This window comes from Danio rerio, chromosome 17 (assembly GCF_052040795.2).
Source record: "Danio rerio strain M-AB ecotype USA chromosome 17, GRCz13ab, whole genome shotgun sequence".
NCBI classification, from domain to species: Eukaryota; Metazoa; Chordata; class Actinopteri; order Cypriniformes; family Danionidae; genus Danio; species Danio rerio.
Window position 1 is genome coordinate 43,817,717 of NC_141037.1, and position 15,488 is coordinate 43,833,204.

At 40.9% G+C, this 15,488-nt stretch overlaps 2 protein-coding genes across 2 annotated transcripts in view; both read left to right on the top strand.

Moving 5' to 3' along the window:
* Positions 1-330: 330 nt before the first annotated feature.
* LOC141378420 (lysine-specific demethylase 5B-B-like) overlaps positions 331-15,488 on the top strand; it is a 41,784-nt gene continuing 26,626 nt past the window's right edge. The window contains exons 1-6 of the mRNA XM_087290953.1: positions 331-1,526; positions 1,606-1,694; positions 1,777-1,876; positions 1,946-2,051; positions 2,160-2,230; positions 2,342-2,806. Of these exons, the coding sequence (XP_087147079.1) occupies positions 1,524-1,526; positions 1,606-1,694; positions 1,777-1,876; positions 1,946-2,051; positions 2,160-2,230; positions 2,342-2,434 (462 nt within the window). The 5' untranslated portion in view covers positions 331-1,523 and the 3' untranslated portion in view covers positions 2,435-2,806. The remainder of the gene's footprint in view (positions 1,527-1,605; positions 1,695-1,776; positions 1,877-1,945; positions 2,052-2,159; positions 2,231-2,341; positions 2,807-15,488) is intronic.
* Positions 11,818-14,752, top strand: LOC147833157 (uncharacterized). Its single transcript, XM_087290952.1, has 2 exons — positions 11,818-12,961; positions 12,995-14,752. The coding sequence occupies exon 2, from the start codon at positions 13,197-13,199 to the stop codon at positions 13,731-13,733; it is 537 nt and encodes a 178-aa protein (XP_087147078.1). The 5' UTR covers positions 11,818-12,961; positions 12,995-13,196; the 3' UTR covers positions 13,734-14,752.

Here is a 15,488-nt window from a genome sequence, read left to right on the forward strand (position 1 = left end):
CCAGGGTCCAAGACACAGACAAAGGCTGAGAGAAATTATTGGTTGCACATCGGTAAGCTTGAGTTCCTGGCCTTGAAGTGGGGAGTCTGTGAAAACTTAAGAGAAGTATTTTTTATGCCCAGCACTTTACAATGTGCACTGACAAGAACTGCTGGTGTAAGTGATGAGCATGGCTAAGCTGAATGTGGTGGCCCATCAATGGATTGCAGAGCTGTCTGACTTCCAGTTTGACATCAAATATTGGCCAGGATGAGTTAACATTGAAGCTGATACTCCCCCTGGATATTGAAGCTGTTGAACCAAAATTGTTTGGGAACTGAGAGTTTCAACCCGGTGTAGCAGTCGATTCTGTTCCCTTCTGGAATTCCAGTTCCCCCTCTACGAAGCGTATCCGCTAACAGCGTATGCGGACACACCCAAACACAACTGGATGTACAGAAAGCGAAAAGGGACAAAAGTGTTGGCAATGCTTTTTATGTCTTGCAGTGTCAAAGTAGCGCAATAAAATCAATCTTACACTTCCATTACATATTACCTGTGGTTCTTGTTTGCATTTTTAGCTTTTTTTAATGTCTTAGTTTATGCACCCTAATTTAATATTGCATGTAGGCCTACAGTTATGTTAGTCCTCTAGACACATGTGTCCCAGTATGTGCCCCAGTGTTTGTGTGCGTGCGCGCGTACATATATAATATTTGTTATAATAATTGTTTACAATTAATTATTCAATTAATGAATTATCAGTGAAGCTATAAATTGGGAACATGGCCATAACACATTGTCACTTGATAGTCACACCAATTTGTATTGCTGGTGGTTACTCTCTGACTCAAACAACAATAATGAATCCAAAAATGTATGAACAAATTATGAACTATAAACAGCAAGGCACATACCCTGTTGGTATAAAGAAGGAGCAAAAATATATTATACGCAGGCGTTCTTCCAACTTCCAAATTGATGGTAAGCAAAGTACTTTTGAGTTAAGATTTAAAAATATTTATTCATAAAAGAATTAAATAACAATAATGCTGTTTGAATAGATGGAAAACTTTACCACCTTTCAAAAAAAAAAATGACGTGGAGTTAAAAAAACAAGTGGTTGTTGGGGAAAATGAAGCAAATGAAATTTTTCAAGATTTTCATGCAAGCTCCCATGGAGCACACTGTGGAACGGAGAAAACAAAACTTGCCATTTCAGCCAGATTTTACTGGCCTGGAATGGGGGTGGATATTGATAAATGGGTAAGATTTAAATAATTTCTTTCAAACTTGTTATGAGATCTTAATGGATTGTTTCTCATTTGCTTATTTCTGATTTTCAGGTATAATATTTTAGTTTTTTTTCTTTCTGACCATGTGTAAAATTTAATAACAAAATGGGTCTTGCATGCTTTTAGCAAGTTGTGTAATTATATATAGTTATATAGTTGTCTAATATTGTGTTCATTTATATTTAGGTGGACCCAGCAAAATATGATGTGTTGTTGGGTATTGTCAATGAATGTCACCACTGGTTTTTCATGGTAAATGCTTCTGATTTGAAAACGGACTCTTCTTGAAACTTTCCCTATTCTCAAGTTTTTTATTTTTTGTTAAATCTAGGCTATATACCCAGCCCAAAGAAAAGCTCTTCTTCTTGATTCTCTTGGAGAGACTGAGGTGAAGAAAAAGAAGTGTTTGGAAATGGCAAGGTATTATAATTCGGCATAATCTGATATTGGAAGTTAACTGACAGACAGACAGAAAAAAAAAAAAAAAAAAACCTTTTTGCAGCGCAATTATGAAGAAACTTCCAGTTTCACATTGGGTGTGTGAAACACTGCCTCACCCACATCAAAAAGATGGAACATCATGTGGTGTGTTTGCGTTGAAGGTATGTGTCATTGACCATATGAAATATTAATAAAATTTGGATTGTTTATTTATTTTTGTTTTTGTCCAGTTTGCAGAATACATCCTTATAGAGAATGAAATTGACTTCTGCAGTGCACCACAAGAAGTGAAACGACTCCGATTAGAGATTGCATCAACACTTCTTGACCAATCTGGTATGTTTTTATTCGTTTTTAACTTGAAAATTTTCAGTGCGTTAATGCATTTTCAGAACTAACTTAAAATTCACAAAAGAAATTTAAACAGCTCATTTTATCTCATAGATGATCTAAGTGACCTGTGTCACTTTTGTGGGGAGGCAGAGACATTTGATCAATCTGAGAATGTTCTCTGGGTAACAACATTATTTGTCTTTTTTTTTTGTAAATGCATTGTAAGCAAGTTTTATTTATTTATTTTTTTAATCATAGCATATGATTGAATAACACCCCCTCTCTATTTTTAGATTTCCTGTGACCAATGTGGGCGATGGTTCCACGTGGCCTGCGTTAATAATCCAGCAACAGAAGCAGACTACAAATGCTTTTCCTGTAAATAAAAAAATGAAAATGTAAAAACGTTTATTTTCTTGTTTATCTCTTTGGAAATTGCTATGGTATACCTGCTGTAAATTTGTCTCTAAAATGTAAACCTGTGTATGGCAAACATGCTGTCTAAAATAAAATTCCGCTTAAGGAATAAGGGAAAACCTTCTAGATTACGTTGAGAAACTTAATTTTCAGATTCGCGAAAAATACGAACTTTAAGAACCACTCTGCTTCCCGTACATCCAGTTGTGCTTCCCGGGTACGTTGTTTGCGATCATACGTATGGTGCCTCGGCAACAACGCAAACCATGTAGTTTAATTGCGTAAAGGGGAACAGACATTCCGAGGGGAACAGAATCGACTGCTACACGGAAATGACCATTGTATCAAATGAAAAAGAGCTGAAGTCAGAACATAGCTTGCAGTTTCATAAGCAGAAGCCAGCTTCAACACTTGCAAAGAGTTTGTTGGCCACTCTGCTTACAATTTAAAAACAACATCAATTATACTTATATATCATATGCGTTGCCAACTGTGTCATACTGTACAGACAATTTTCAAAGTAGTATGCAGAGAAAAGGATAGAGACAGGAGTTGCATGCCAGACAGCCAGCAGGCTATTCAGAGCTGACCTCAGACTTAAAGTGAAGTTTATTCATAAACTAATTTCGAGAGGATCACGTGCTTATGATTTATCACGGCCGGTCTCGCATTTGCTAATTACTATTTTCCAATCATACGAGCCCTAAGCTACTATAACCACAGTTTTTAGTTCACTTTATCTATGTTTGGAAGACGCAGCTTCACCGTAGCTAGCTCCGTTGAAGAACCATCTCTAAACGAGCATGGACAACCAAAGCAGCTACAAGCTACAATCTTCAGGATCTTCATTTGGAAGAACGCTCTGCTCCGCTTATCAACTCCAAAAGCTACAAAAGCTACAAGCTACAAAAGCTTCAATCTACATGCTTCAATCTACAAGCTTCAAGCTACAATCTACAATATACAATCTAAAAGCTTGAATCTACAAGCTACAATATACAAGCTACAGCAACAACAACTACTATTACTACCATTTCAAACAACTACAACTCAAACAATTTCATCAACAGCTTAAACAACAACACCAAAACTTTCCACTTCAAATAGCCTCCACAGCGCATCTGCTGTGTCTTCAACCTTATTTCCCAGCAAGATATAAGCCAAAACTCCAAAGCTATTGCAATAAAACATAACCCTCACCTTCTCCTAGCAGTACACATGTGATCCATTGTTTAACAGATTGTTTGCTGGAATGTGTTCAGCAGAGCATGTTGAATTTGATCAACAATATGGCCGCCAGGCTTTTTGCACCTTTTGCATGGCCTGACTGAAACTCCTTTAAGCCAATAGCTGTAAAGAGAAGCGTCACCATCCAATGAGCTAAAAGACTGGAGATGGTCCTGCCCTCTCTCTTGACTCTGTTGCAAAGACCTTATGAATGAATAGGCCAGACACGCTTGTGAATTTAGTTAAGTTAAGATTTATAAAAAAATAAAAAATCCAATAGACATTTAACTTCTGAAAAGATTATTACCCAACCAGTAAATATTAGCAAGCTATTAAAAAACATTATCCCATCAAGCACAGAAGTCCAATTCTAATACGCCAGTGACTCATGTGTTGATATACAAAGCGTCATTTAAGATTATATAGCAAGTCAGTCGGATTTGAAAACGGCAAAGAAACAAACTTCCCACTTGACTGTTATAAATAGAAATTTAAACTTCACTATCACTTCAGTCTTCTCAGTCTTCAAGAGGTACCAGTTTTCCAGGACCACCAGACAAGCCACACCCCATATCCTCAGCTCTCCATCCATCTGCCATCCCGTGGGGAGACGAACACCCACCCCTACCATTCTTGCACATTGTAGCAATGAAGCTATCGGACCATACATTAACAAAAGCGCTTCCATTTACAGCCGCCCATGCCCTTATTAAGATGCCTCGCATGGATATCAACTAAAACAATTTTCATGTCTGCCATACTTGTATTATTTTGCAAAGATTTAATTTCTGATTCTCTTTGTTTTTCTATTTTAGAGATCATGACTGCTGGCTCCAGAAGCTGACCCTCATCCAACCTATTACACTCCTCTTCACAAAAGTATATATTCTATTTTTCTCTTTATCTAATCTGTCCTAACCTGCAGTCTGCGACCTCCGAACCTGAAACCGTCGATTATCTTATTAAAAAGAAATCGACAACAACTTCATGATTGGACCATTCAAGGCTTCTTCATTTAATATCTCACGCATTAGCCCCATTGGTGTCGCTACTCAATTTTCTGGCAAAAAACGCCCTATAGTCGACCTTTCGTCCCAACACAATTGCTCATTTCCTAGCATTAACAGCACAATCCCATTGGACGAATATTCACTTAACTACCACGACATTGATCAAGCGATCTCTCTCTCTCTCTCTCTCTCTCTCTCTCTCTCTCTCTCTCTCTCATTAAGATAGCCGGTCGTAACATCTGGCTAGCCAAAATAGAAATTTCCTCTACCTTTAAAATCATGCCAATCCACCCAGACTTCTGGCACCTTTTGGCATTTATTGGCGCAATCAATTCTATTTTTTGAATGCAAAAGCAGCCCAAAAAATATTTGACATGATGTCAGAAGCTTTATGCTGAATTCTGTCTAATATTTACGGAATTCTATACCTCATTCACCTTCTAGACGATTTTCTTATTTCCCCCCGTCATCTCCTCCAGCCAAACACCTAGCGATCACCCAGCAGGTTTTCGCTGATCTCGGAAGGACCCAGTACTTCAATCGAATTTCTGGGCATTAATCTAGACTCGCATAAATTCCAAGCATCACTTCCTAAAGAGAAAATCAATCGAATAATTTCTCTATACCAAATTTTCCTTGAAAAACAGATGTGCACACAACGAGAACTCCTATCACTTCTCTGCCATTTAAATTTTGCTATGCGCATCATTCCTTTCATTTCCCACCTCCTTCAACTATCCACCACAGTTCATGGTTTAGAAGAAACAGTTTTTCTTTCTAAACCCAGTCGCGATGAACTCTGCTTATGGATCTCTTTCCTTTAACAATGGAACGGCTGTTCCTTTTTTTACAGCGACTTGATAGCATCCCCTATTGACATTAACTTATACACAGACGCTGCCCCTCCAATTGGTTACAGTGGCTACTTTAAAGGACTCTGGTTTGCCTCAACATGGCCACCCCAATTGAATTCCATTCCAAAAGACCAATGTTCTTCAGCCCTCTTTGAACTCTACCCTATCATCGCAGCAGCCATCCTTTGGGGGGACGAATGGTCTACATTTAGCATTCTCTTTCACTGCGATAACGAAGCTACAGTGCATTGCATTAACAAAGGGCGCTCCCACTCCCAATCACTTATGCCATTTTTAAGACGCCTTATCTGGATATCTGCTAAAAAACTATTTATCATGATTGCTGAACATGTACCTGGTTGCAAAAACCAAATCGCTGACTTTCTCTCTCGTTTCTCTTTGCAGAAATTCTGGCAACTGACCCCGGAAGGCGGACCCTCATCCAACGCCTGTCCCTCCTTATTCAGAAATGATATTGCCATAAACCACCCACTTCATAATCCTCATCAAACTTCTCTATCTCTTATCCTACAAGCAATAGCTCCCAGAACCCTCAATGCATACCTCACAGCATGGAATTGGGTCAAACAATTCCATACCATGCTAGACAACCCATTACACTCAAAATTCTTACCTCATGCATCTACACCCTCCGTAAAGGTTACATTTCCTCCCATACAGCCCGCACCTTAGATGCAATGTTCAATCTAGCATTTTTGGGTTCCTTAGATGTTCTGAATTAATCGTTACATCCAAATTTAACCCTCTACTCCAGCCCACTATCTCAGATCTAGCTTTGCAAGACAAGGAAACCATCTCTTTCCTTATCAAACAACGCAAAACAGATCAATTCCAGAAAAGACACTCTATCCTTATTTTCAATATACCTTCACCTAACCGCCCGTTTCAAACCCTCCTAGCCTACCTTAACCAAGCAGATCTCAAGAGGGTAACCCTCTAGCCCCGCTTGTTACTGATGATGCTAAACATCCAGTATCTCGATTCTGGTTTCAAAAACACCTTAAAGAAATCCTTCGCCTATCAGGCTTTCCCCCAGAGCCCCTTTTCCAGCCACTCATTTAGGATTGGCGCAGCCACTACAGCAGCCTCTAACGGCCTCTCCCACCATCAGATCCAGACCCTTGGTCGCTGGTCTTCCGAAGCTTTCAAATCTTACATTCACCTCAGTAAATACCACCTCAAGAAAGCCCAACAGGCTTTAAACAACCCCCAAGCCCCTCCTCACACGGCTCCAACCCCCAAAGGTGTCTAACAGAGCCTTGACTCTCGCAAGAGTCATCCAAATCAAAACCCTGTAGAAGCCCATTTGTCCACCCTATGGCACCCTTACATGTTTGCCAACAGACTCCCACAAGGGCCGTTGCAGTTAGCATCTTCCGCAAGAGTTATTTACAGATGTTAACGTTTGTATCCATATGTTCTCTGTGCATGTGCTTTGTTTGTATGTATGTATATTTGTGCTTGTTCCCTTCTTCCAACCTTTCCAAACTTTTTCCTTATAACCCTAGCTTTCAGCCTCTTGTTCCTTTTCTTCTCTACACTCCACTCCCAACTAAACTCTTCTACACTTTACCTCTAGCGATCCTTCTTCTCCTGTCTAGACCCCACCTCCGACACCCGCAGGAGCCCCTTTGAGCTCCAACTCTTGCAGGACTTGGCCAGAGTCCTTTCTTCTTCATGCTGCTACCTATCTTCTCCCACCTAGACTCTACCTCCAAGCTCTGACCCCCGCAGGGGTCCCCTCAAGCTCCAATTCCAGCAGGAATAATCCAGAATCTTAAACTTCTACACTCTACTTTCAACTACCTCTCTACCCGCTCCGAGCCCCAGCTCTCGCAAGAGTTACCCAGAATCCTCTCTTCTACACACTGCTACCTATCTTCTCCCATCTTCACTCTACCCCCAAGCTCTGACCCCCGCAGGGGTCGCTCCGAGCCCCAACTCTCGCAAAAGTTATAGCTCCATTCTCCTGCTTTTTGTGGGGTTTTTCCTTAAATACGCAGCTGCTGTCTCGAGTGATTAATCACTGCATTTTGGGAAGTTCCAAGATCCACCAAGCTCAGGCTCCCCTCTTGCTCTGCCAACGGGAGGAAGCCCCGGGCTCAAGGAGCCCTTGAGCTCTGGGCTCTCTCCCGGGACAGCATGCCAAACAAGCTTTTATAAATCATCAGCTAAGTGTGAACTCTTGAAGAGAAGTTTATTTATAAACTAATTTCGAGAGGATCACATGCTTATGATTTATCACGGCTGGTCTCGCATTTGCTAATCACTGTCTTCCAATCATACGAGCCCTAAGCTACTATAAATAGCCACAGTTTTCAGTTCACTTTATCTTCGTTTGGAAGAAACCCCCCTCCTCCCCTATTCTCCTCCTTTACCTCTGATTACCTCTTTATATCCAAGACTAAAAAGGGCATTTGCACTGCACAGGTTGAGCCCTATGTGTGCACGTGCCTGGATGAACAATATGATAAACATTTTTACCATGATGGTTTCATTATATGACAAGTATATAAGGTGGCAATACAACTTAATAACAAAATCATATGAATCTAACCAGCCAGTGATTTCATGTTAGTTATTTTTCTATTGTTACATAATTAATTAAAATGTAAACTGAAAAATGTAATATTTAAGTAAAAATAATAACCTGAAAATAATGTGTTTGGTTGATGTTAAAAATCACAGACTGCAGTCTCAAAACACTTTTGTAGACCTCACTCAGAACTAGATATTAGGAGTGACAGACATCCAAATCAATGTTTACGTCTGTGAAGGCCAAGCATGTGATTCAATCAAAAAGATACGCCTGAGGCTCTGTCACACCTTTTGGCTTAGTTTGGGACAGTGATACAATTGAATGACCCTATCAAATGTCCTCAGTCAGGTCCTTACACCTGAAAGAGTTACAATTCATTTAAAAATCACAGTCAAATTTAATTTCTGAACTCTGATAGTCACACTGCATGTAAATTCTTATCTCTGTCTTTTGTTTAAATATTTTATTATGTACATGGCACTTGCTTTTTTCAAACAAACAAATAAATATTAGTGTATAAGTGTTTAAGTCATGTTTTAAAGGGCACATAGTTTACCCCTTTTTTATGATTTAATGTTAATATTATGGTTCTTCTGAGTGTGCCAGTTTAGGTTCAGTTCAACACACAGTTCAGGGGCCTCATGTACAAAGACTTGCGTGGAAATCATACTAAAACATTGCGTACTCACAAAGCTGTAAATGTGCGTACGCAGAAAAAAATTCAGATGTATGAAACACTGCGTACGCCGAATCTCACACATATTCTTTTGTACATCTGAATGTACGTGAAACTAAGCATAACATGCACGAGCACAAAACCCCTCACTGCCTGCTCCCCCCTATGAATATGCTAATGAATGACTATACTTTGACAAATCTCAACGAAAAAGCAATGACAAAATCAAGCAAAAAGAGAAACTTTGAACAGAATGTGAATTGGAGGTGCTCCTATCGGAGGTAGAATGGAGAAAAGCGGTGTTATTTGCAAGTTTGTTCTCCGGAATTGACAACAAAAGAAACAAAATAGAGTGGGAGAGTTTAGCTCTTGCGGTTAACACAGTTGGGTCTGAACATCGCAGTGAATTAAAAAAGAAATGGTGTGATTTATAGGTGTAAAATGTTGCAGCATCTGTAACAGTTTCAGTGGCGCAGCTCATAAGACACATGTCAACATGTTTTGACACGTTCGAGCATGACCTCGGTTCGAATCCAGCGTCTGATGAACTCTTTCTTCTTTTTTCCCCCGCTACATATCAGATTTTGCCAACTATTTATCTCGAGAAATACAAGTAGGAATTATTAATAAGTTTGTGCACCGTATTTTATTTACACATTTATTGAATGGAAATGTTTCTGATTCACGCATGCAAATTCATCTTCAGATAGTGTCTTTAAAGCAATGTGCTCCCATTACATTGGGAAAACAGGCGACCGCTGCAAATTGTCCTTTAATGTTTAGCTGGTCAACTGTATGGTATGGAAACCTTATATACCTGCTAGATGAACCCGTCTTATACAGCTGCCATTGCAAGGCTCAGACACTTTGTAGAGAGGAATTTAAGACAACTGCCTCAAGGAGTCGCCATTGGAAATAAAACAGACACGCACAAAAAATGTGCGTACGCCAGCCATAAAGCTGCCGTGGAGCTGCGCACATTCCCACGTTCAGTTCATCGTTAGTAAATCCAAACATGAGCGATTCTGAGCGTGAAACCTGGTGTACGCAAAGTTTTTGTGCGTACGCAGCGTTGATACATGAGGTCCCAGATGTTTTTTATAAGAATGTGTTAAAAGTGTCATGTTGTGGGCGTGTACACAGCTCGCTGTTTTAGGGGTGTGTTGCTTCACATGAAAATTAGTTTCGGCTTCCCACCCAACATTACAAGGGGGCGGAGCCAAGAGCTCCCACGCTCTGTGTTTGCAACAGACAGGCAGACAGAGAGAAGCTAAGCTACATGAGAGGATCAGCATTCAGTCATACATGTATGACTCAGACCAAGCAGAGAGTATAAAATCATTTGTGTCTCTGTATAGTTTTACAGCCAACTGTGTGCTAGTTTCAAGTGCTGAGCTTGTACACCGAGACTAATAATCACACACACTGTATTAACTATGACTGAGGCACTCGATGCGCTGCTCGAAGCCATGACACGGCACACCAGACACTCTCAGTGGCGCAGCAGAAACATGAAGTGTCCTGAATCGCCGTGCCACACAACGCTATGCATTCCAGAACTTCAAGCCATGACACGGCACACCAGACACTCTCAGTGGTGCAGCAGAAACATGAAGTGTCCTGAATCGCCGTGCCACACAACGCTATGCATTCCAGAACTTCAAACACAGGCCTCCACCAGGGCAAACACAACGGCTCTCCAAGTCGGCGGCCGCCTGCGGCGCCCAGCTGCCGACCCGAAGCGCCACCGCGTGCACTCCAACAGAAACCCACGCCAAGAACTCCAAATTGCACAGCGCCGCGCCACGCAAAGAGGCACTTCTGGTGTGCGACCAGCAGTCAAGTTTGTTATTTCATTTCCAATGGAGAGACGCACACATGAGGCAACACGCTTGCACTTTTCCAGCTGCACCTAATTAAGATAACCAGTAGCTTCTGTGATGCGACCGGCTGAAGTTTAAGGTAGACGCAATGAAAAGTACACATATTTGCAAACCTACCAAAAGGTACAAACAATAGTACAAACAATAATTCCGATTAAAGTGATAATGTGGAGAAAATTGATCTTGTGTTGAGGCCAATGAGCCTTACATCTAAAAATAGAGCAAGGGAGTTCCTTAAGTGATAGCGCTTTAACTCACACGCTGAAAATGGCGGATGTAAAACAAACAAACTAAGGATATGGTGACACGCCTGTCAATCAATATTAGTGGGCGGGGGGACCACACTCCTACCTTGTGGTCACTCTATGAAAACCGCTTCAATTGGTCCACCGTTTTTATGTTCTTAAATTGAAAAAAAAAAGGACTGTGTGTGTATATCACCCCAATATGACGCTCTATGCACTATACTTACACGCATGTCTTTCAAAACACCTTGAAAAGTATATTTTTCACCATAGGTGCCCTTTAAGTAACCTCACTGCGATAAGGCTTAGATATACAGGCAATATGTGTAACCACTGGCCTTAACAAATGCCTCTCGGGATGACGATTCAAGAACTGCCCCACCGTTCTGTTGAGTGATTACACGATGAGGAGTTTGACCAAGAAGTAGATAGGGTCTTGGTAGCTCTTTTAAGATCAAATGGTAGGATATGCTTTTGGTGTTAAAGGTTTGACTCCCTGAAATGGCTCAGATGCTTCTATAAGCCCTCAAAGTACAGTTTTAATCTCCTTAGCTCTTCATGCGAGACATTCAAACACACAGTCAGCCAGGGTGTTAAGAAGATTCAGTACAAGCAAAGAGAATTGACAGCCAGGGGTTAACACAGCCTCAATGACATTCAAACAGAGAACATAAAGCAGCTACAATGATAATGATTATAATCTTATTTGTCTCTCATTTACACTCTTGTAAATGTTCACTTTGCTATTATGAAGCATAAATAATAGTGATGTATATCAGATTGTATAGCTGATATTAAAAATTGGATGACTAAAAACTTTTTATTTACTAAATTCAGATAAAAATGACATCTTGCTTATTGGACCCAAAAACCTCACACGCAAAAATCTAGAACACTGTCTAACCCTTGATGGATTTTCAGTTTAGTACTCATCTTCAGTCAAAAATAAGAGGGTGATTTTAAATAGCAACCTGCGATTTGAAGGCCAGATTTCAAGCAATCGTTAAAACTGCCTTTTTTCATTTAAAAAATTTTTCCAAACGTCAACATATGCTATCAATGTCTGATGCAGAAAAGCTTATCCATGCTTTCATGACCTCTCTGTTAGACTATTGTAATACAGTACTAGTGGGTTGCCCTGTAGACATAATTAACAAACTTCAGCTGGTTCAAAATACAGCTGAGTGCTTTCTAGAACAAAGAGACATGATCATATTACTCCAGTTCTTTCATTATTGCATTGGCTTCCTGTTAAATATCATATAGTTGTTTTTTATTTTTATTTTATTGACTACCTACAAAGCCCTGAATGACTTAGCTCATACTGCCTCTCACGTCCACTACAATTAATTCTGAACAATTGATTATTCTCAGAATATCACAATCAACTGTAGCAGAGTTTGGGAGGCAGACACAATCTGTCAGTTTAAAAGTAGATTAAAGACACATCTTTTTGCACTAGCATACACATAAAACACAAATGCTTTTGAAATCCAAATCCACAACCGGAGCTAGGAACACTTCCCAAAAGACATTATAATTTAAACGACATCTACGCTTATGTTATTCCGTTTACTATTATCCTGAGGTGTCCATAATTCTAGATCAGGCCAGACCATGGGCCAGGCTGAACACCTGCGTGTGACCCACTCGCACATGCAGATTCTCCACAGTGGACGTCCTGTGTTCTCCAGTTTTCAGCCCCTAGACTGCAGCTCTGCACAGGAAGTTTGGCCAGAGGAGAAATGGTTGTGCTAAACTGACCCTGGTTTCTAGCTTACAATTACATTACATATTAAAAATCACCAATGAAGTCAAACAACAACAACGGTCTCTTAAGTTTTTCCTAAACGTTTAAATTAAACAAAATCTACATTTTTTCAGGTTGCCCTAAAAAGACTCAAAGGCATTTTCTCATATAACATTAACTGGAAACACTGGAATGTCAACACACAGAAATGTTGGGGTTAAGACAACAAGGATGATGTTTAACACCGCTGGACTGAACACATCAAAGGGCATCATTGAACTACACACAGGGGTGAGACACAGGTGAAGCTCAGACTAACAACAGGTGGGAGAACTGAACAAATGGATCACATGACAAAAACATAAGCACATGGAACACACACACACACACACACACACACACACACACACAAAAGCAGAACCCTGACATTACCCCCTCCTTTTGAAGGTGCATCCTTGCACCTTCTACACAACAAAATAAAGACAGGGGCTGGAAGGAGGAAGAGCCATGGAGGAGTCTTAGGAGAATGGAACCAGGAGGAGAGCTAGAGAACGTGGCCAGGGAGGAGTCAGAGGAAGGAGGAGCCATGATGAGAGATGCCACTGATGAAGGTGGAGCCCAAGGAGGAGACGTAGAGCCGATGGGTGAGGATGATGCCGAGGTACTAGAGGGTCAAGGTGGAGCAGACGGCTCACCCGACCAAGGCAAAGACATGGGTCTGGAAGCCTGCAGCGGAGCCAGAGCAACAGAGGACCAAGGCACAGCTGGAGGGAAGGAAGAGCTCAACAAAGCCAGAAGTATGGAGCTACAGGGCAAAGCCAAACCAGTAAAGTTCAGAGGCGAAGGCCAGGCGACAACTGACCAAGGTGGAGCTGGAGGTACAAGGGAGCCTAGCGGAGCTGGAGGGCTGACGGTCCAAGGAAGAGACGAGGCAGCCAACGTGGAGCCAGCAGCTTGGAGGGCGGAGTCGATGACATCAAGCGACACTTTCGTGCTGCTGATGCTGGCTGGCAGGCCCACAGTGAACGTAGATCCATTCCTCAACAGTGTTCACTCCACATAGTCGGAAAAATTGCCTTAAGGACCATCTTTGGACGAGCGTGTTCTGCAGGCGGCGTTCAGGCTCGCATTGTAGAACTCGCAGAGCACCTCATCCAGATAGCTTATGGTGATGTAAGCCAGTAGTAGAATTGGTCTCGTATGGTCCCCAAGGCTTCTTTCCCCCTGCTTCAGCAAGAGAATAAGGAAATTTAGGGCGGCGGGTGGGGTCCATAGGAAAACATGAAGGGAAAGTAAAAAAACTAGTAAAAAAAATCTAACAGAAACTAACACCTAACACAGACACACATTCATACAAGTGTAGAGAAGAGTAAAAAAGTAAAGTAAGAGGTTGAGAGAATGTAATAATGGAAAAACCTCAGATTTTGTAAGAGCAAACGAAGTGAACCAAAAATAATAAATTTAACCCTTCTAGAGTCTCTTTGGGGTTGCATTTAGTTTACACCAGTTTAGATGGAAGTGTACTTGCATTCCTCCTTGATGTGAAGAGGCTTTGAGTTGGGTGGAGTCGGTCATTTCAAGTTTGAGGCGCCAACAGCCAGTTGTGATGACTACACTGCACTAAACTTAACTTGACTCTCGATGGAAAATAAACAAAAGAAGGTTTCGGAGATGTGAATGTCTGAGCTGTGCGATTAACCCATTTCGTCTGGGTCCCCGCCTGCCCCCTGGAGTCCTCTTTCTCTGGCCCGAGGTTTCTGGGTCTCTGTTTTCTTGGAGGTTTCTCTGCTTAGGTCTCTTTCTTAGGGCACTGCTTCGCTTAACTTAGGTATTTCTTTTCTTAGGGCGTTGCTTTGGACACAAGCTTTATAGGGAGGGTTTGTATCCTCCCTTTAGGCCAAGTTGACCAATCAGAAACTTCCCTGAGATATGTTTTATGACCCTTTGTTCGAAGTATAGGAATTTGCATAGGCAATTTGATGCAAACTAAGGCAGAAATGTTCAAGTCTCTTAAAATGTTAATATGTTGCACTCGTATTAACATAAAATGTAAACAATCGTTTAGTACACTAAAACAATTCCTAAGTCCTTATAAATACCCCAAGTTTCATATGACAGCCATCTTCGTTTTGAAGAATCCCCCCCTTCCACTCCTACTTCTCCTTTCCTAGATGGGTGGCATGGTGACCCAGTAGTGGTAAGCACTGTTGCCTCACAGCAAGAAGTCGGTACCAAATCGGTACCATAGATACATGCTCCTACTAAGTAGATATCTCTTAAGAGCAATCACTATCTGTCCACTAGCTACTATAGCAGGGGAGTTCTTGAGATCTACCTGAGCTCAAACTCCCCTCTTACCTTGCAAACTGGAGAAAGCCCCGGGCTTGAGGATCTTATGAGCTCAGGGCTCTCCCCTGGAACAGCATGCCAAACAAGCTTTAAAATCAATCATCAGCTAAGATTGAACTCTTGAAACATCTTTGCAGGTGTGTTGAGGGAAGTTGGAGCTAAAACCTGCAGGACACTGACCCTCCAGGACAGGGACTCTGGTTGTAGAGTAAGTTTTGTGTTAAAGAAGCCTAACACAAGATCTGGTTAAGTGGTTTGACTACGCTTGATATAAATATTAAAATGAGTTTATCCCACAGTTTTAAATTTAGACCATATACAGCTGAAAGTGTGACTTGCAGTAAACAACCTATCACACAACATTTTGTCAGTTTGATAAAGTTTTTTTTTAAACAATTTTTCTACTATAAAATGTTACGCTATGATTGAATACATTATTATATAAAATATTAAACATACTAGATTTTAA